Below are 23393 nucleotides of genomic sequence, written 5' to 3'. Positions count from 1 at the left end.
AGTGTGTTTCAACAATCATTCATTGAGCACAGTGATTCAATCATGAATGGAAGAGGGGGGCGATGCTTTACCACGTGCACCGGGAATGGGTTTTTTGGACGTAACATGCATGGGAATGGGGAAATTCTCGTAGCGTGCACCGTGCACAGAGGTCCGGCGTGCACCGTGCATGGAGCTTTTTCGTAACATGCACCGTGGATCACCGTGCATGGCACTTTTGGCCTCAACGTGCACGTGCACATACCCCCCCCCCCCCCCCCCCCCCCGGTGACCCTCATGGAAACCCCCACCACAATGTGCAAAAGAGAACATTTTAGCAAAACAGTACATGTAAAACACACAGGTTACAAGCCATAAACTCACACGTGTGTCTCAACAATCAAGGACAAATACCAGATCAACAAAAGTATGACATGTAAATGCTTTAGTTTGAGCTCGCGCATGTTCTAAAAACAAGTCCTATTATGATCGGTTGTGACAGACATCCGGTGCCAACTTTCGCTCTCTACCTCTTCGAAAATGCATCATAACGCCCTTATTTTTATTTATATGGCTTCACACTTGGTACAACGTGAGAAAATACTGTGTAGATACTAGAACACCAAACATATTACATGTACATGCTTTAGTTTGAGGTTGCGCGTGTTCTAAAAACAAGTCTGACACGATCGGATGTGACAGGAATCCGGCTGCTTTCACTTTCGATCGCTAGCTCTTCGAAAATGCATCACAACTCCCTTAGTTTCATTTCTATGGCTTAAAACTTCGCACAACGTGAGAAAATACCTTGAAGATACCGAGAACAACAACAATAGTAGCCTACATGTAACTGCTTTAATTTGAGGTCGCGTGTGGTCAAGCGTGGTCGCACAGTAGGCCCTACTCAGTCAGATCGTGTGCACATGCGCGTTGCCTGATCAGTTACCGCAAGGTTTTTTAGCTGTTACTTTTTTCTCGGACGAACCTTTGCGATCTTTTTATATTTAGTCAAGTTTTGACTAAATATTTTAACATCGAGGGGGAATCGAAACGAGGGTCGTGGTGTATGTGCGTGTGTGTGTGTGTGTGTGTCTGTGTGTGTGTGTGTGTGTGTGTGTGTGTGTAGAGCGATTCAGACTAAACTACTGGACCGATCTTTATGAAATTTGACATGAGAGTTCCTGGGTATGAATTCCCCATACATTTTTTTCATTTTTTTGATAAATGTCTTTGATGACGTCATATCCGGCTTTTCGTGAAAGTTGAGGCGGCACTGTCACGCCCTCATTTTTCAACCAAATTGGTTGAAATTTTGGTCAAGTAATCTTCGACGAAGCCCGGACTTCGGTATTGCATTTCAGCTCGGTGGCTTAAAAATTAATTAATGACTTTGGTCATTAAAAATCTGAAAATTGAAGAAAAAAAAAAAAATTTATAAAACGATCCAAATTTACGTTTATCTTATTCTCCATCATTTGCTGATTCCAAAAACATATAAATATGTTATATTTGGATTAAAAACAAGCTCTGAAAATTAAATATATAAAAATTATTATCAAAATTAAATTGTCGAAATCAATTTAAAAACACTTTCATCTTATTCCTTGTCGGTTCCTGATTCCAAAAACATATAGATATGATATGTTTGGATTAAAAACACGCTCAGAAAGTTAAAACAAAGAGAGGTACAGAAAAGCGTGCTATCCTTCTTAGCGCAACTACTACCCCGCTCTTCTTGTCAATTTCACTGCCTTTGCCATGAGCGGTGGACTGACGATGCTACGAGTATACGGTCTTGTTGAAAAATGGCATTGCGTTCAGTTTCATTCTGTGAGTTCGACAGCTACTTGACTAAATGTTGTATTTTCGCCTTACGCGACTTGTTATATTTAGTCAAGTTTTGACTAAATATTTTAACATCGAGGGGGAATTGAACCGAGGGTCGTGGTGTATGTGCGTGTGTGCGTGTGTGCGTGTGTGTGTGTGTGTAGAGCGATTCAGACTAAACTACTGGACCGATCTTTATGAAATTTGACATGAGAGTTCCTGGGTATGAAATCCCCGAAATTTTTTTCATTTTTTTGATAAATGTCTTTGATAACGTCATATCCGGCTTTTCGTGAAAGTTGAGGCGGCACTGTCACGCCCTCATTTTTCAACCAAATTGGTTGAAATTTTGGTCAAGTAATCTTCGACGAAGCCCGGACTTCGGTATTGCATTTCAGCTTGGTGGCTTAAAAATTAATTAATGACTTTGGTCATTAAAAATCTGAAAATTGTAAAAAAAAAATAAAAATTTATAAAACGATCCAAATTTACGTTTATCTTATTCTCCATCATTTGCTGATTCCAAAAACATATAAATATGTTATATTCGGATTAAAAACAAGCTCTGAAAAATAAATATATAAAAATTATTATCTTTTTTTTTTCGAAATCAATTTAAAATCACTTTCATCTTATTCCTTGTCGGTTCCTGATTCCAAAAATATATAGATATGATATGTTTGGATTAAAAACACGCTCAGAAAGTTAAAACGAAGAGAGGTACAGAAAAGTGTGCTATCCTTCTCAGCGCAACGAATACCCCGCTCTTCTTGTCAATTCCACGGGCACTGCCTTTGCCACGGGCGGTGGAGTGACGATGCTACGAGTATACGGTCTTGCTGCGTTGCGTTGCGTTCAGTTTCATTCTGTGAGTTCGACAGCTACTTGACTAAATATTGTATTTTCGCCTTACGCGACTTGTTTTTATTTGACCAAATGGTTTTGTAAAAACCGTAAGATCTTTGGCTTACGCCGTAAGACTTGAAAAACATCAACATTCCGTAAGAATTACGCGAAAAACGTAAGACTTGACAGGTATGCATATTGAGCCAGAATTTTTTGTTTCCGCAAATCGACGTTGCAGTTCCGGAGCAAATTATCAAAATTTCTTTGCGAATTTGCGTTCAAACGTGTTTTTCCCATAATATAACGATGCACAGGTCGAAAATATGGCCTATGGTACTTCGAAGAAAGAAGAATAACAAAATTCTTGTCCAATACGACTTGCTATTTACCGTGTGCGCTGTAAAATCTCCCTACCTTCAAAGAAGACGAAAAGCAGACATCTTCATTTACTTCCAAGGGAGAAATCGTTGGTCATAAAGTCTTGCAAGACCCAAACATACTTCTGCACGCTTTCTTTTCTTTTCATATTCAGTTGCTTCGCAAAGATAAAGTGTCATTGGTTTTCTCAACTTGTCAAGTCAGTCAAAACGACCGCAGAACACAGAACTGGGAAATGACACTGATTGAAAATAATATGAAAGATCTCCGATGACGAAAGTATAAATGACGTCATCTGGTCACACCTATCTCGAGAACTAAGCGTCGCTCAGAACCAGCGCCCTTCCATTTGGTATAAAACAAAGAAATACAAACTTTAAAAAGTTACGTTAAAGAAACAAAAGGACACGATAAAATAAAATAAAAGCCCTCTCAAGACTGGATTCTACCCCTTCTTAGAGTGATACACTTGTTTTTTTCTTAGTGAATTAAGTTTAATGAGTTATAAGGCTAGAAATAAACAAAAATAATATGGCTCAATTTCCTAGATTAGAAAACTGTTTTTGATATATATTTTGAAATCTTGAGGGCTAGTTATAGGTTATTTTCCGCAAGCTTCTTAATGAATTAATGAAAATAGCCTTTAGCTTCTTTTTTTTCACGATTTGTAGAAGGTGGTCCATGTTAGGCAACACACACGTACTTTGAGATTTTGCTTTTATTTTTGTTTGCAGTAGAAACTCGGGGTAAACACTGCTAAAATGTAATAGCTGTCATATACCTTTGGCTGTGGACAGCAACCGGCGAGTCCGTTTTAGGCGGCAATTTTAGAGTGAACGCTGCTAAAGCCTAACGGTTTTGAGGTTTGTGTTTTTGCAAGTTATCCAGAGAGGGTAAATAGAGCGAATTAAATTGCTTTGAGCGCTCTAGCGCCGTTAGATTGTCAGAACAGGTGGTCCATATTAGGAGCCATCCCTTATTAGACTTTTTCACAAAACAACTACTAATGACATTTCCTAGATTCTATAGTGGAGATGCAGACAAATCAAACAATCAAATGTTCACATCTGAAGAAGAGTGAGAGAGGAACAATACGGAATACACGCACGCACGCACGCACGCACGTACGCACGTACACACGCACACACGCACGCAACTCACGCACACACACGCACACACATAAACACACAAATCGAAGTAACTTTGCTTGTAAAGTGGGGAAAACGATAATTGTGTACACACTTTTGAAACTAAATTTCACACACACACACACACCTACAAAACACACACACACACACACACACACACACACATAAACACCCGAACACACACACACACACACAAACCCGAACACGCACACACACACACACGCACACGCGCGCGCGCGCGCGCACACTGGCACACACTGACTGACACACATGCACACACATACACAGACACACAGACACACACACACACACACACACACACACACACACACACACACACACACACACTTTCTCTCTCTCTCTCTCTCTCTCCCTCTCTCTCTCTCTCTCTCTCTCTCTCTCTCTCTCTCTCTTTCTCTTTTCTCTCTCCATTTCTCCAAACCACAACCACCAGAACATATGCAGCCTCCCCCCCCCCCCCCCTTCGACACGAACACATTCGCATGCACCTACCACCAACTACGACACACTTGTATGTAAGTTCTGGTTTTAAGCATGTCTATTTGTTGAACATAATGCTGTTGTCTACGGCTACTCTCGTCTATTTTCATATTTCTATTCTGCCTTTGGTGACCCTTGTCTTCGGTACTTCCGGACCTGTCTGCCATCAGCCCATCATTGTTTCGTCACCTCGATCTCTGACTGTCATTTTTATTTCATCCATTCTACACCCCCCCCCCCCCACCACCCCCCCCCCCTCTCCCTTTTTTCCCATCCTTGATTTCTTACTTGAAAGTGAGAGAGGGAATAACATGCTCAATACATTCCAAAATGTCAATTTCTAATATTTATCGCGCAAAAATACATTTCCGCCTGAATGATTTTTGTTGCTGTTGTTGTTGTTGTTGTTGTTGTTGTTGTTGTTGTTGTTACTGTTTGTTTTGCGAACGGATATAATACGTCATCAAGGCTAGTTGCCCCCCCCCCCCCCCTAAAACAACCAAACAGAAATTAGAATAATAAAAAATAAGAATAACAATTTTAAAAAAAAGTATAATATCATCTGGAAGAGTTCACATGTAACGTTTCATGAACATCTGTCCGGTAGTTTTCTGAGAATCTAAACACACGCGAGCACGCACGCACACGCACTGACACACATACATCTCACCTCCCTATTGTTAGTCTGCCGAAATATTGAATACATGTAAAAGGATCAAATTACTTCGTTGATTGAGAGACATTTGACACTGCGTGTAATTTTGTTGATGCAGTCTCTTTGAATCATTGCTTTTCAAATGTCACAGCTGTTCCTCGAGCGGCCAAGTGTCCTTTTCCTGTCCTTTCAAGTTAAAGATACTGTAAACCACGTGTAAGCTATCCCGCAAAAACATGAAATGTTTTGCCTTGATTATAAGCTATTCCTTCCAAACAGACACATGCACAGTTCTGCAGCCTGGCTTCTTGCTTTGTAGAATGGGATGTTTTACCAACGGAAATAATATCGCAGATTGACAATATCGTAAGATACAGTATTAATTCTGCAAGAAATGTCCACATTGCACAGAAAGCAGCCAGACTGTATATTTAAAAGTGTGAATGTGTCAAATTGGAAGGATTCTCTTATCGCATTGTATATTTAAAAGTGTGAATGTGTCAAATTGGAAGGATTCTCTTATCGCATTGTATATTTAAAAGTGTGAATGTGTCAAATTGGAAGGATTCTCTTATCGCATTGTATATCTAAAAGTGTGAATGTGTCAAATTGGAAGGATTCTCTTATCGCATTGTATATTTAAAAGTGTGAATGTGTCAAATTGGAAGGATTCTCTTATCGCATTGTATATCTAAAAGTGTGAATGTGTCAAATTGGAAGGATTCTCTTATCGCATTGTATATTTAAAAGTGTGAATGTGTCAAATTGGAAGGATTCTCTTATCGCATTGTATATTTAAAAGTGTGAATGTGTCAAATTGGAAGGATTCTCTTATCGCATTGTATATTTAAAAGTGTGAATGTGTCAAATTGGAAGGATTCTCTTATCGCATTGTATATCTAACAGTGTGAATGTGTCAAATTGGAAGGATTCTCTTATCGCATTGTATATTTAAAAGTGTGAATGTGTCAAATTGGAAGGATTCTCTTATCGCATTGTATATTTAAAAGTGTGAATGTGTCAAATTGGAAGGATTCTCTTATCGCATTGTATATTTAAAAGTGTGAATGTGTCAAATTGGAAGGATTCTCTTATCGCATTGTATATTTAAAAGTGTGAATGTGTCAAATTGGAAGGATTCTCTTATCGCATTGTATATTTAAAAGTGTGAATGTGTCAAATTGGAAGGATTCTCTTATCGCATTGTATATTTAAAAGTGTGAATGTGTCAAATTGGAAGGATTCTCTTATCGCATTGTATATTTAAAAGTGTGAATGTGTCAAATTGGAAGGATTCTCTTATCGCATTGTATATTTAAAAGTGTGAATGTGTCAAATTGGAAGGATTCTCTTATCGCATTGTATATTTAAAAGTGTGAATGTGTCAAATTGGAAGGATTCTCTTATCGCATTGTATATTTAAAAGTGTGAATGTGTCAAATTGGAAGGATTCTCTTATCGCATATGAAAGTCTGTGAGGATATATCTTGATTTTCAAGATGTTTAACTCGAACAAGGAGGTATCTTTTATCCCATGACAACACGTACATCATTTCAAAGTGGACAATGGACTTTGTCACTTGGTGGTCGGTTGTCTGTATAAGTTTCTTGTAAGTGTGTCTCACTGCGCTGTGTATGTATGTGTGCTTTTGTGTGTGCATCTATGTGTGTGTGAAAATGCGCGTGCGATTTAGCATGTTCTTGCCAATAACGGCACGCAAATTATGGAAAACAGCTGCTTTATTTTTCCTGTTGTGCATTCGTCCATATTGTATCGCAACAGGATTGTTACTAACAGATCAAAACCAACGACGAAGAGGCCGGAGGGGGACAGTGAAATCGTGGTGGGAGGGTTCGGGGGGGGGGGGGGGGGGTCGGATGGGAGCGTTCGAAATGCAAAAGTCATTGGAGGCTGGCAGGCGTATTTTGACTATAGTTGATCGGCTGTCCCTATCCGGTTGTGCTATATAAATTCATAGATATAAGCAGATGTTGCTACGATTAATGTCAGTGTGGCCAATCAAGAGATATATACATAATTATGGGTCAAGGTAAACATTCAATCGGGGAAATACATTTCCTGCCATTGTTTTCACACACGCAAATCATAGAACGTTAAAATTCAAACACAATATATCTATATTCGTTTGGATTCAGGAACTAATTTAGCAGAAAATACTATGGAACCACATTTGTGTTTGTTACTATAGTTTTGATTTGAAGCAACATTTTGATCAACACATTTATTTGACAACCTATCAAGCTGAAATGCATCAGGCCAACAACAAAAAAAATAGTCTGTTTACGGTAACCCGACCGACCCTATTTTTTTCGCGCGACCCTAGACGTTTTTTTGGCATTTGGGAAAAAAAAATAAATACAAAAAAACCCGTAAAAATATGGTTTTTTGGGAAAAAAAAAATAATAAATCCCGACCTACCGACCCTATTTTTTTGGAGCGCATTAGGCCCCGCCCACTTTGATCCCGCCGAGTGTCTATGGCCTGGGCGGTGTGGGCATTATTTTACACGCAATGAACATGTCAATCAGATAACACACACACACACGCACGCACGCACGCATGCACGCACGCACGCACGCACGCACGCACGCACACAAGCGCGCAAGCGCTTTCTGTCTATTTCAGGGGCGGACGAGAGGGGGGGGGGGGGGTTCTGGGGTTTCCGGACCCCCCCCCCCCCCCAGCCAAATAATAAAAATATTTGTTTGTGTTTTTTGGGGTGCTTAGTGCTGAGTGACAGCAAAGACTATGTGTTGAATGAGGTATGCATTTCTTTATTTTACATTGAGTTTAAATTTTTGGGGTAGGCTATTAATCAGTGACAAAATTTCCTGCCTGAAACTGGTAATGATCATCCTCAGAATGCACCAGATTGCACCATTTTGCATCCTTTTTTTCAAAATTTTCCGGGGGGGTCATGCCCCCGGACCCCCCTAGCAAGCTAGGCGCTTCGCGCCGTCGGCTCGGCGCTTCGCGCCTTCACACCCGTATCTTCACAATATACTTTTGGAAACCCCCCCCATAAAATGAACTGATCCGCCCATGTATTTTGATCAGTGCAAAGTCCTTATCCTTCACTCATTTCCCTTTCCCAAAGTTTTTCTTTTGTATGTCTATCCTTTGTTTCCTGCCTCTTTCTCAAAGATTGCAAACTATCTGTCAATTATTGTTTTTATGTGTTCTTTCTTGTGTTTTTGCTCTCTTCCTTTCTGTTCTTTCAAAATAAACAGCTCGTTGTCTATGACAATGAAGTCAATTCACATCCCTTAACAAAATGTGAGAGTGGTGAATCTCACTTACATCCCACTTAACAAAGGATGTCCTGGTACATGTTCACCTCGAATATTTCCTTATTAAAACATCATAATATTGTGATCCAACTCCCATCAGCCACCACTCGTCGCGTAGCATTGTGCTGTTCGCGATAATAGTCATTTGTGAAAGAGCAACGCTTATTGCAGCTCGTGGTTTCAGGAGTTGCACAATCGTTCCAAATATTTATTTTTAAGTCATCGTGTTCTAGGGGAAATCGTTTTTGCTTTTAATATTTTTTAGTTTCCAGATTAGGGTATACGCAAAACAGCGCATTCATTTTGCTAATGTGTCAATAATTCAAGGTTTGCTTGAACTTGTTGGAACGTGTCCAACTTTGACTGCGAAACTTGAACAAAGGAAACATGCTTCGTCCCATTTCTTTGTGTTGTCTTCTGCTGGGAGTACTCGTGACAGGTTAGTGGCATGTGTTGTGTTGTGTTGTGTTGTGTGCGCGCGAGCGCGCGCGCGCGTGTGTGTGTGTGTGTGTGTGCGTGTGTGTGTGTGTGTGTGTGTGTGTGGGGGGGTTAATTAGCTTGCTTTTAAGGGTGGGTGTTGGAATTCTTTCTAGGATCAGTTGCTTGTGGGAGGAAATACCACGTATATATGTTGGTTGTTCACCATGTATTTATTCGTGAATTTAAGAAACAGTAATGTTTCGTTTTACTGTCTGTCTGTTTGTCTGTCTGTCTGTCTGTCTGTCTGTCTGTCTGTCTGTCTGTCTGTCTGTCTGTCTGTTTGTCTGTCTGTCTGCCTGCCTGTCTGTCTGTCTGTCTGTTCTTTTTATTTTATTTTCGTGTGAACACAAAAATGCAAGCCTCTTTCTTTGTTTTCATGAATCGCTGGAAGCTTACTTGTTCTTGCAGAAATGTCATATTTTCTCTGTAGTCTAAACTAAAACATTCGCTTTAGCTTTCATATGTACCTATACATGTATGCATTACTACAAACAAATAAAAATAAAATTGCCAACAAGCGAAACCAAATGTGCACTTTCTGACCTACATATTCTTTGGAAGTGCACCCACATGCACAGATCATGTAGGTTGATCACTGACGACCTCAAATTCACCTTAACTTAACCACTTTCAGTCCTGAAGTCATTCCAAAATCAGTTCTCACCTACATAATACTATAAACCTTTTTTTTTTAAACTTTTTTTTAATACTATTAACCTATGTATGCCCACATTTTGTAAACTTTTGGATTTTGTTTCATGTGGACATAGTATCTGTGAAATAAGAGTAGTACATTTTTATTTTTGAGCATAGAGCAGTAGTGGGATCAAGCGGGTAGTTTTTTTTTCCGCTTCGTTACAAAACAAGAAGATGCGTAAGGCGAAATAACAACATTTATAGTCAAGCTGTCGAACTCACAGAATGAAACTGAACACACTGCTTTTTTTCACCAAGACCACATACTCGTCGTTTCGTCAGTCCACCGCTCGTGGCAAAGGCAGTGAAATCGACAAGCCATGCAGAATAGTGCGGTAGTAGTCGCGCTGAGCAGGATAACACGCTTTTCTGTATGTCTATTCTTTTTAGCTTACTGAGTTTGTTTTTAATCCAAACATATCATATCTATATGTTTTTGGAATCAGGGACCGACAAGGAATAAGATGAAATTGTTTTTAAATCGATTTCGGAAAATTAATTATAATAATAATTTTCATATTTTAAATTTTCAGAGCTTGTTTGTAATCCAAATATAACATATGTATATGTTTTTGGAATCAGAAAATGACGAAGAATAAGATGAAATTATTTTTGGATCGTTTAATAAAAAATAATTTTAATTACAAGTTTCCGATTTTTAAAGGCAGATGAATAGAAAGCTGATGAATATACACGCTAATTGCTTTACCCAGAGCTGGAGACAGACTAAATTAAGTTCCCTGCAAAATATTGTGGTCTAGGAGCCCTTAAATGTTGAGATATTTGAATTTTTATTTTGATCTAGATGGTCCTATTTATAGATTTGGCAACACATGTAACGTTGATGCAAGGGAGCTAACACCGCGGCTTTGTTGACATCCTCACTTTTTCAGAGGCTAGAACAAGCTGTAATGCATGTATTATGGTCCGCGCGTGGTGACATATCGTCATTATATGGTCTTATGGTGCGTTTGACATCGATTGTGAGCAAACTACACTTTGTAAACACGGGAGTGCGTTAGTATGCCTTTAATGACCAAACTCATTCATTAGTTTTTAAGCCACCAAGCTGAAATGCAATACCGAAGTCCGGCCTTCGTCGAAGATTGCTTTGCCAAAATTTCAATCAATTTGATTGAAAAATGAGGGTGTGACAGTGCCGCCTCAACTTTTACAAACAGCCGGATATGACGTCATCAAAGGTATTTATCAAAAAAATGAAAAAAATGTCCGGGGATATCATTCCCAGGAACTCTCATGTCAAATTTCATAAAGATCGGTCCAGTAGTTTACTCTGAATCGCTCTACACACACACACGCACAGACACTGAGACAGACACACACACACACACACACACACACACACACACACACACACACACACACACACACACACACACACACACACACACACACACACACACACACACACACACACACACACACACACACCACGACCCTCGTCTCGATTCCGCCTCTATGTTAAAACATTTAGTCAAAACTTGACTAAATGTAAAAACACAATTACAAACATGCTTTCTTACAGTTCTTGTTCAATTGTTATAAAGTAAACTGTGATAGCAATACTAAATTAAATGTAATGTAATTTGTGACATGAAAATTCATAAACATAAGCTTGCGTAAGATGCTTGTCTTGCACAGGCATCCTAAACCCTGTTTAAAAAAATATATATATTTTAGAATCGTCTACAATAATATTTGGCGTTCATAATGCTGAATAACAACAATAACATTAAGATTGTCAAAGGTTCTTCTTTAGCAAAGCATAATAACTGCAGGTTGACCGTAAACCCTCGATAACACGGACCCAATACACAAATGGAATTTTCTTCATGCAGGCGGTAACACCAATTCACTGTTTTGTGGATTTCTTCACCTGGCAGCAGTTATGCGCAATTTGGGGTAAAAGCACTTAACGCCAAAAACATGCTTCATCACAACAGTCATTATCTCAAAAACAGTACATTGCAAGTATGAATATTAAGAGAGAAACCAATACTTTCCAACCAGTAGCAAGTCAGATAAATGCTGTAAAAGAAACACCAGTCGGTATTTCGTAACTACGTCATGCACTTGTGCCTTTGGTTTCTTTTTTTCTGGTGTTGCATGACGTCCGTTCATTTTGGCCTTTACGTTGATTTTGTAGTGCTACTGAGAACGTTCTGTAAGGTACATCTCTCCAGTATGTATCCGAAGTGGAGGACAATTGACCTGGTTTTGAGTTGTTTACAGTTTTCTCTTCAACAGTACAAATGTCATGCCTTGTAAGAGATATACCCCCTAAATCAGGAAAAACAATTGGTCAGAAAAATGCGTTTGACACAGCATAATTTCACTCAAGTATACTTTCTGCACTTTTTATAATTTTACCTACGTAGAAGGAAAGCTTGAATGTTCCCAGAACTATGAATTAGCAACAAAATAATTCAAACGAATTATATTCAAACTGTCAAATACAGAGTAGTACTCTTTGCACAAATTAGGCTAGTAGCATCATACCCTCAGTTTTTACATTTAGTCAAGTTTTGACTAAATGTTTTAACATAGAGGGGGGAATCGAGACGAGGGTTGTGGTGTGTCTGTCTGTGTGTGTGTGTGTGTGTGTGTGTGTGTGTGTGTGTGTGTGTGTGTGTGTGTGTGTGTGTGTGTGTGTGTGTGTGTAGAGCGATTCGGACCAAACTGCTGGACCGATCTTTATGAAATTCGACATGAGAGTTTCTGGGAATGATATCCCCGGACGTTTTTTTTCTTTTTTTCGATAAATACCTTTGATGACGTCATATCCGGCTTTTTGTAAAAGTTGAGGCGGCACTGTCACACCCTCATTTTTCAATCAAATTGATTGAAAGTTTGGCCCAGCAATCTTCGACAAAGGCCGGACTTCGGTATTGCATTTCAGCTTGGTGGCTTAAAAATTAATTAATGATTTTGGTCATTAAAAATCTGAAAATTGTAAAAAACAAATTCTTTTTTAAAACGATCCAAATTTACGTTTATCTTATTCTTCATCCTTTTCTGATTCCAAAAACATATAAATATGTTATATGCGGATTAAAAACAAGCTCTGAAAATTAAAAATATAAAAATTATTATTAAAATAAAATTTCCGAAATCGATTTAAAAACAATTTCATCTTATTCCTTGTGGGTTCCTGATTCCAAAAACATATAGATGTGATATATTTGGATTAAAAACACGCTCAGAAAGTTAAAAAGAATAGAGATAAAGAAAAGCGTGTTATCCATCTCAGCGCAACTACTACCCCGCTCTTCTTGTCAATTTCACTGCCTGTGCATCGAGCGGTGGACTGACGACGCTCTTGCTGTAAAAATGCAGTGAGTTCAGTTTAATTCTGTTAGTTCGACAGCTTGACTAAATGTTGTAATTTCGCCTTACGCGACTTGCTACATTTAGTCAAGTTTTGACTAAATGTTTTAACACAGAGGGGGAATCGAGACGAGGGTCGTGGTGTATGTGTGTGTGTGTGTGAGTGTGTGTGTGTGTGTGTCTGTGTGTGTGTGTGTGTGTGTGTGTGTGTGTGTGTGTGTGTGTGTGTGTGTCTGTCTGTCTGTCTGTCTGTCTGTCTGTCTGTCTGTCTGTCTGTCTGTGTGTGTGTGTGTGTGTGTGTAGAGCGATTCAAATTTACGTTCATCTTATTCTTCATCATTTTCTGATTCCAAAAACATATAAATATGTTATATTTGGATTAAAAACAAGCTCTGAAAATTAAAAATATAAAAATTATGATCAAAATTAAATTTCGAAATCAATTTAAAAACACTTTCATCTTATTCCTTGTCGGTTCCTGATTATAAAAACATATAGATATGATATGTTTGGATTAAAAACACGCTCAGAAAGTTAAAACGAAGAGAGGTACAGAAAAGCGTGCTATCCTTCTCAGCGCAACTACTACCCCGCTCTTCTTGTCAATTTCACTGCCTTTGCCACGAGCGGTGGACTGACGATGCTACGAGTATACGGTCTTGCTGAAAAATTGCAGTGCGTTCAGTTTCATTCTGTGAGTTCGACAGCTTGACTAAATGTTGTATTTTCGCCTTACGCGACTTGTTGGACCTATGGTGATTTTCTCCATTTAAGCAAAATATATTACATGAAAAGCATCGATTAATATAAAAGAGGCTAACTTTTTCTTTGGCAGATTATTCCCCTTGCATTTTGGGGAATTAAGGTGCCCAAATCTGCCGATAACGTTAATGAGCACTTTTTCAGTGATTCAACTCTTTCAACTGCAAATTAGCGTAAACACAGACAGATAGACTGACAGACGAACTGACAGTTGTGACAGACAGACAGACAGGCAGACAAAAAGAAAGACAGACAGACAGACAGACAGACAGACAGACATACAAATACAGATTAACAGACATACAGACGTACAGACAGACAGACAGACAGACAGACAGACAGATAGATAGACAGACAGACGGGTAGTTTGGGCATACAGAGAGACGGACAGACAGACAGACAAATACAGGTTGACAGGCATACGTACGTACAGACGTACAGACGTACTGACGTACATACGTGCAGACGTACAGACAGACTGACAGACAGACAGACAGACAGACAGACAGACAGACAGACGGACAGACGGACAGACGAACAGACAGACATACATGTTGACGGATAGTCGAGCAGAAAGAGAGGAGTTCGTTGTCAAAGCAAATTCCTATTTTCTTTTTCGGGAGCCGTGCTTGAAAATATAAATATATTCGCAGAAGTTCTTCTCTATTCTCATCCGAAAGTTGAAATGAATTCATGATTAATGTTGCCCGTAACTCTGCAGCTGGAAGCATTGATTGTCCAATCTGTGCAGAGTACAATTTACAACCGAAAACAACGTACATGGAAAGGAGAAAATCGGAGAATAAAACGTTAATATCACGTTAATATCACAATAACAAGAACAAAAACAACAAGAAGAGCATCAACAACAACAACAACAACAACAACAACAACAACAACAACAACAACAACAACAACAACCGGTTATATCAATGTTCACGTGTGTCTCAACAATTGTACACTATGTTTAATGTTGACTATCAGGATAACACGTCTATTGTTATTTAAAACAAAGTAATGATCGATTCCTTTGTTGTAATTAATGGATAATATCGAGTTTAACGTCTCGCACACACTAAACAATAATAACATTGTCAAATTATCAATTGGTTTCAGGAAAACATAAAAACATAAAAAATTGCAACATCAAACCAGAACACAAAAACAATTCAAAGAAAACAATGATTTTAATTTTTCTCAAACCAGAACAAAGGAAAACAAACAAACAAACAAAACAAAAAGATCAATGATCCAGTCGACTGAAGTCGATCGGCTTCACTGTGTAATTTTATTATATAGTACTTAAGCTTAATGATGGACAAAAATTGGCATTAGTATACACTTCCTTACATATATCAAACAGTTTGTCAAAGCATTAAAGGAATGATTATTTTGTTTGAACGTTTTGTGACCGTTTGATGACAGACAAATCTAAACACTCACTAGAATTTTGATTTTTGAGTCTTTAGAGGACAAACAAGATAAACGCAACAGACAAGGATTAACGATAGAAGGTCACTCATCAAAAAATGTTGTTTCTTATACAATGAAAATAAACTAAATTGCCAATTTTAAAGAGTGTTTAAAAAAAGTCCATGGAGTGTGTCCTGTTTAAAAAATACCCGTTTCCCGGCGTAAACAATCAGGTGAACCCGCACAGCTATTTCCGGGCTTTTACATTAGATTACAGCATCCTTCCGCATGGACGCAGATCAATTATTTTTTGTTTTGTTTTTATCATGCTTCAATCATTTTTGTTTATATGTTGTTGTTGTTGTTGTTGTTGTTGTTGTTGTTGTTGTTGTTGTTGTTGTTGTTGTTGTTGTTGTTGTTGTCATTGTCGTTTCTGCTGAGTGTTGTTGTTGTTGACTATGTCAATTTTTGTGAGGATATGATTGTCCCATCTAAGACAGTGAAATTGTACCCCAACAACAAACCTTGGATTTCAAAGTCTCTCAAAGCCACACTCAACGAGAAAAAGGTAGCATTTCAGACTGGAGATAGAGTAGAAAGGAAAGTAGTACAGAACAAGTTGAGGAAAGAAATTTTGGAAGCGAAGAGACAGTACAAAGAGAAAGTAGAGTCACAGTTTGAATCAGGTAGCTTAGCAGACGCATGGAAAGGACTTAAAACTTTGTCAGGACAGGCCAAATCAAAATCCAGTAGCAATAGCATGCCGATGAAAGAACAGGTTGAATTTTCTGAGAAATTAAACGAGTTCTATTGTAGATTCGAGAAAGATGATTTGAAGGATGATTTAGACAGCGTGACTTCCCAGCTTAAGGTAGATATGGCAGGTGATGAGGAGGACTTTGAAATTCAAGGCAAGACTGTTGAGAAGGTTTTTAGCAAGTTGAATGTAAAGAAAGCAGTTGGTCCTGATAACATCGGTGGACGTGTTTTGAGATCATGTGCCTGTCAGTTGTCCGTTGTTTTTAGCCGTTTGTTTAGTTGGTCTCTGAAAGATTGCACTGTGCCCAGACTCTGGAAAAACTCTACGATCTGCCCTGTCCCCAAGAACAACAAGCCCAAAACCCTGAATGACTATCGCCCTGTAGCTCTCACCTCTATTGTTATGAAGTGCTTTGAGCGCATTGTCTTCTTTAGACTGCTCCATCAGGTCAAGCCCCATCAGGATCCCTTCCAGTTTGCATACAAGCAGAACAGATGCACAGATGACGCCACACTCACACTCTTACACAACGCATACACACACTTAGAAAAACCTGGCTCTTTTGTACGCATTCTTTTCATAGACTTCTCTTCTGCCTTCAACACTATCCAACCCTGCCTCATGGCCCAGAAACTTCTCCGCTACAGCGTGACTCCAAGGCTTATCCTGTGGATTATCAACTTTCTCGTTAACAGAACCCAGTCAGTCCGCTTTCAGACAGCTCTCTCTTCCCTTAGGTCCACCTCCATAGGCTCTCCACAGGGTACAGTTATCTCCCCTGTGTTGTTCACACTCTACACTAACGACTGCAGTGGCACTGACTCCACCCTTCTTATCAAATATTCAGATGATACAGCGCTAGAAGATCTCTCCAATAGTGACGCAACTTACTTTGCAGAAGTAGAACGTTTCAACGCCTGGTGTAAAGACAACTTTTTAGACCTAAATGTGACAAAGACCAAAGAACTTCTGATAGATTTTAGAAGAAACCCTGCCCCTGTCCCTGACCTGATGATTGATGGTGTGACTGTTGAGCGTGTGACTGAATATAAGTATCTTGGCACAGTTATCGATGATAAGCTGTCCTTCAATGCAAACACCACCCTCATACACAAAAAATGTCAGTCACGCATCTACTGCCTTCAGAAACTTAGGAAGTTGAATGTGAACCCTTCTATCCTCCAAACTTTCTACCGCTCTTTCATTGAGTCTGTCATCACTTTCGGTTTTGTGGCCTGGTATGGAGGTCTGAGTGTGAAGAACAGGAATGTCTTAGTGCGAATGGTGAATGTCAGTAGCAAGGTGATTGGCAGGCAGCAAGCAAGTGTGGAGTCCCTGTTTGAAAAGCGTGTGGTGAGAAAGAGTAGGCGGATAGCTTCAGATAGGTCCCATGTCCTTGCCCACCTCTATGAACTCCTTCCCTCTGGCCGTAGACTTCGCACGCACAAAGCTAGGACACTCCGGCTGCAAAACAGCTTCATCCCCAAATCCATCACCCTTAGCAACATGTAAACACATCCACATACCCGACCCAGCCCCTCTTCTGCCAGTGCAATCAGTAGTAATGTACATGTATGTATTGGTTTTATGTACAACCGTATATTTTCTGATATATTGTATGCTATGATATTTTGCAATGATGTTTAGCCATAGTTCGTTATACGCGCAGGTGTGCGAGCATGTAAGCGCAGTGCTTTAAAGATGTCCATGTGTGAACGTGTAAGTGGGCGTAGTCGAATGTCCATGTGGGAGTGGAGCATATAAGAATGCCCATGTGTGAATGTGTAAGTGGAGCGTATAAGAATGTGTAAGTGGAGCGTGGTGGAATGTCCATGTGTGAATGGGTAAGTTGAGCGTATAAGAATGTCCATGTGTGCGATGTGTAAATGAGACATGGATGTGTTCATGTCTGAATGCGTGAGAACAATGCAAGGAATGTCCAGAGAGGTATGCGGAAGGTGTTTCAATAACCTGCCCTGTTATATAGTGCTATATGTTTTATGTAAAATCAATGTCTTGTTTGTACTATTGTTATGTACCACGCCTGAATTTCTCTATGAGATAATAAAGTATTCTTATTCTTATTCTTGTTGTTGTTGTTGTTGTTGTTGTTGTTGCTGAGTGTTGTTGTTTTGTTTGTTCCAAGTGTCGTTCGTTCGGTCAGCCAGTCAGTCAATCTTTCGTTCCTGCTATACTTTGCTCGTTTTTTCGTTTCATTCTTCCTCCCTGTTGTATTTTTTTTTCTTTTTTCTTTTTTAATTTTTTTATTCAAGATTTGCTTTGCATTTTGCAACAGGGAAGATTCTGACCTACAATGAAGGTGCCAAAAGACTCAGAATTCAGTGCCCAGAGAAGGGGAGTGTGGACGGTGATTTGCTGAGCGTCTATGTGAAGCAGAGTGCGGGCAATGGCAAATGGACAACTCTTGCCAACTGGTCATACGGAAATGCAGGTACTGTTTATAGCACATGCGTATGCCTATGGGGGCCGTGTAGCTCAGTTGGTAGAGCAACTGAATTTGTGATTCACGGGTCACTGGTTCGAATCCAAACCGGAACGGACATTTGCCAATTTGAGACTCAGAGACGGTATCCATGTCCATAAAAATTAACTAAGGTGAATTAAAAAAAAGGAAATGAAAGAATGCGACAAAAACTATAAAATAAAGAAGAGAGAAAGAATAGAACAATACAACATTAAAGTGATGCTTTCATTTCTACACTACCCGTCATAAAACAAAACCTAGGCAGATACGTTTAAGTGCAGATCTTTTTTTAAAAATTTTTTATTCTCTTTTTGTGAAGTTTTTTTTTTCCTACATGTATACACTGTACATTACAGGACATCACCTACACAAAGGGACAGAACCATACAACAGAAGAACACTTGAACAATTACAACATACATGGGGTGGGAGGATGGGTGGGGGAGGGGGGATGTTCAGGGCTTGGTGGTCGCAGTATCAAAAGGATTTAAGAAAGAAAAAACCTAAGGGTTACATCAAAATATGCATATACCGGCGCCAATCCTTGTAAAATTTATCTACTGTATTATTCACAACTGCATTATACTTTTCACAAATAAATCTTTGCTTAAAATTTCTACTAAATGTCTGAAAATGAGGGGTCTTTTTGTTCATTTTGGAAATATATACGTGGTGTTTGGCACAGATTACTAACACATCAAAAGCTTTATCGGTGACTACATTGTTCGCAACTCCAAGAAGAACCAGTTCTTTAGACAGTTTTAAATTGTCACAATGGGTGCAGTTCACCTTTAGCCAATTTACAAATTCTATCCAAAAAGTCTGCACTTTATCACACTCCCAAAACATATGTAAAAGGGTTTCTTCATTTCTACCGCAAAAAGTACACAATGACGTATCCACAATTTTTCGCAAAAATAGAAACCGTTCTGTGGGCAAAATTCTGTACAAAAATCGGTACTGGAACCATCTCAGACAAGTGTCTTTTGTTGTTTTAAAAACATATTGAAAAATAATAATAATAATAATAAAGTGTATTTATATTGCGCCTATCCCTTACAAAAAACAAAAATATTTGGCTCAAAGCGCATTACAACATGTGTAGGGACTTGGTACAATCAAGTCTGACAAATACAATAACACAATATACAGTCGGTCTCTTGGGTAAAAATGGGAAAAGCAGCTTCGACATTTAAACACTGCTACTAAAAAATCCTCTAACAATGCATACTGCTTTACAATATATGCATTTATGTATAAATATAGTTAAAGAACATCGGGTTAATAGGAATTAGAAAAGGTTCTTATGATAAAAACTAACTAGCGAACGACGAAGAAGAAGAAGAATAAAACTATCAATGTCAAATAGCCTTCTTATCTAACAAACAGTCTAAAGATTCAGACCATTTTTCGATACATTTTGGGACCATAACATGTTCAATCATTTTTTTGTAAATAAGTTGTGTCTTACCTTTACAAATACATTTCCACACAATGGGCTCTGTCATAATAAAATGTTTATCAAATTCTAAGCCGATTTTTCTCTGATATTTTTTTAACAGCCTGGATTACACCTTGATACAATACAAAATCTCCTCGCACATTTGGATATTTAATTTTAAACGCATTATAGGATAAGTATCCATTTTGTCCCAAAATATGACCAATCTGAGCAATTCCATTGTCAATCCAGTTTTGAATGTACACTGTCTTTTTATCTCTGCGAATATTAACATTATAATGTAAACATTCTGATACAAAATCGTTAAAGGTTGTAGGTTCACATTTTCCATGTAGTTTCATATAATGTTTAAAAACATCAGTCCAAAACGGGTTTTCCATTCTCTGCATCAAAACATTTGCAAATTCTTCTCCTCTCATATTAATTGTTATAACAGATGGACATGCTTTAAACAATAATCTTGATATTAATCCAGTAAGACCAACAACTCTTTTTAACCAAACAATTTTTAGAGATGACAGAAAACATTTCACGTCAACCATCTTTAATCCTCCATCTTCATAGGGTTGGGTGACCGTAGTTCTTTTAATTTTGTCTCTTTTTCCATCCCAAAGAAATTTGAAAAAAATATTATTTAGCTCCATCATAAACTGTTCGTCTGGATCAGGTAAATTCGTAAACAAATGTGTCAATTTGGAAATAGCCAAGGTTTTTAGGACTGTTATTTTACCAAAAGGTGTCAGGTTCCTTCTGGTCCATGAATTCAGAAGTTTTTGAATTTCCTTTAACTTATTTCTATAGTTAAGAAAAACAACCTCGGATACATTTACTGAAAAAATAACACCAAGTGCTTTAAAATTATCCGGGTTCCAGGTAAAGTTCATATCAGGCAAAAATCTTCTTTTGCAAAACTTTAAAGGTCCTAACCAAACTACAATTGTTTTATCATAATTCATTCTCAAACCTGATAGTGATGCAATGTTGTAACACTTTTATACTTTCGCAAAATGATTGCTCTGTACCATCAAGAAACAGACTGGTATCATCGGCGAATTGTGACAATAACATATTTTCGCCAAGAATATTCATACCACAAATCTTTTTGTTCTGGCGTACCATAAGAGACAATATTTCGGCACAAATCAAAAATAGATAAGGTGACAGCGGATCCCCTTGCCGGGTGCCTCGACCTACATTAAACCATGCTGAATACCGACCATTAACTGAAACACAGGACTTAATTTTGCAATAAAAAGTAAAAATCCATCGTTTCATGTCATTTCCAAAGTTGAATTTGCTCAAAGATTTTTCAATAAATGACCAGGCAACACTGTCGAAAGCCTTTTCAAAGTCGACCATCAAAAGTAGGCCAGGTATATTATGTTTATTTGAGTAGAACAGGGTATCATATATTAATCTGACGTTTTCACCTATATATCTTCCTTTCAAGAAGCCTTTTTGATCATCATGAATCAAATTTGGTAAAACCCGTTTAAACCGTTCTGCAATGCACGTTGATGCAATCTTATAAACCGTATTTAACAGAGTAATTGGTCTCCAATTTTTCAAAAGTGTTTTATTTTTTCCTTCCTTTGGAATACATACTATAACGCCCTGTCTCTGAGTCACTGACATTTCTCCTTTCTCAAATCCACAATTTATAGACCGTAACATAAACTTTCCTAAGTCGGAATAGAAAAACTTGAAGAATTCCGCAGTGTACCCATCTGATCCTGGGCTTTTGTCGTTGTTTAATTTTTTCACAGCTTTGAGTAGCTCACATTGAGTAAGTCTACCTTCCAATTGTTTACTCTCAGCATCTGTTAATACAGGATGAGCCAGGTTTTCATCAATCTCTTGATTTACCAGTTCGGCTTCTCTTGAAGTATATAACTCCTCATAAAAAGTCTGTGCTTCTTTAACAATCAAAGCATTATCATGAATAACTTCACCATCATCTTTCTGCAAAACACATGGACTTCTGAACAAACTGTCTTTTCTCCAAATTACAAGAATATTTTGTATTTTTTTCCCCTTCTGCAATCCACTTAGCACGGGATCTAATTATCATACCATACTTTTTTCTGCCTTATTTGACTTAACTCCTGTCGTGTTTGCTCTAAAAGTTGTATATTATACTCTGTCAAATTACTTTCCAAAGTGTATATTTGAGAAAGAAGATCTTTCTTTTCTGTTATTTTCTTTTTTTTTTATATGAGGAATATGAAATGCATCTACCTCTTATTTCCATCAATAACATCTCAAAAAACAACTGATAATCAATCAATAACTGTAAATGATCATCGTCAATCAGATCAATATTATCCACATTATAAACAGGTAAAGCATATTGTATCTTTACATCAACAATAACCTTCTGCACTACCCGTCATAAAACAAAACCTAGGCAGATACGTTTAAGTGCAGATCTTTGTGATGAGGTCGTTTACACTAAAACCCGTTATATGACTGGAAAGGCCATTCATTCTCCTACCACATTCAGCAAACAGATTGATTGTTCGTAAGGTTGTGTCTATATACAGTGTTTAGCTTTTCCTGATTTTGTTGTCGATTTTAACACGGGAACCTTGCTTTTGCGAATTTGATTTCGGGGGGTTTCTTGTAGGTTCCACTGTGTACACTTTACCTTACGTAAAATCAATGTTTGCTGAATATGGTAGGGAAATGAATGGCCTTTCCAGTCATGTAACTGGTTTTACAATAAACGGGCACATAACAAAGATATGCATGCACCTAAATGTATCTGCCTAGTTTTTATTATAACGGTTAGTATAGTATTCTAAAAATAAAAGACATAACGAACTTTTCAGCGGAAAGCACGTCCAACAGAGTAGAGGTCCAGCAGACATCGGATGAACTTTTACCTCTTGACGTGTATATGAATGGCGTGACGTGTTATGACGCGGTTACCTACAAGTGTGACATCCTGGCGGAAAACAGGAACAGGGGCACGTTCAGAGTGACCAACGAGGAGAAACTGGACTATTCAGGTAGAGATGTGTCTCCTTGTCTTGAGCTGTCTGTCTGTCTGTCTGTCTGTCTGTCTGTCTGTCTGTCTGTCTGTCTGTCTGTCTGTATGTCTCTGTCCGTATATCTCTTTATGTTTCTCTCTGTCGGTCTGTCTGTCTGAATGTCTGTCTGCAGATCTTTCTGTATGTTTGTCTGTCTGTCTGTCTGACTGTCTGCAGATCTGTCTGTCTGTCTGTCTGTCTGTTTGTTTGTTGCTATTGCTGGGATGCAATATGTATAAAGAATGCGTTAGTGACGGTATGTGTTTATGCATTTATTTACTTACATACATACATATTTATTGATCGGTT

At 38.4% G+C, this 23393-nt stretch overlaps 1 protein-coding gene across 1 annotated transcript in view; it reads left to right on the top strand.

Annotated features, from left to right (window-relative positions):
- Window positions 1–8759: 8759 nt before the first annotated feature.
- Window positions 8760–23393, top strand: part of LOC138953846 (uncharacterized) — a 35945-nt gene continuing 21311 nt past the window's right edge. The window contains exons 1-3 of the mRNA XM_070325806.1: window positions 8760–9085; window positions 18402–18557; window positions 22884–23063. Of these exons, the coding sequence (XP_070181907.1) occupies window positions 9034–9085; window positions 18402–18557; window positions 22884–23063 (388 nt within the window). The 5' untranslated portion in view covers window positions 8760–9033. The remainder of the gene's footprint in view (window positions 9086–18401; window positions 18558–22883; window positions 23064–23393) is intronic.

This window comes from Littorina saxatilis, linkage group LG17 (assembly GCF_037325665.1).
Source record: "Littorina saxatilis isolate snail1 linkage group LG17, US_GU_Lsax_2.0, whole genome shotgun sequence".
NCBI classification, from domain to species: Eukaryota; Metazoa; Mollusca; class Gastropoda; order Littorinimorpha; family Littorinidae; genus Littorina; species Littorina saxatilis.
Note: the sequence above shows the minus strand (reverse complement) of the source record. Positions and strands in the feature narration are given on the sequence as shown.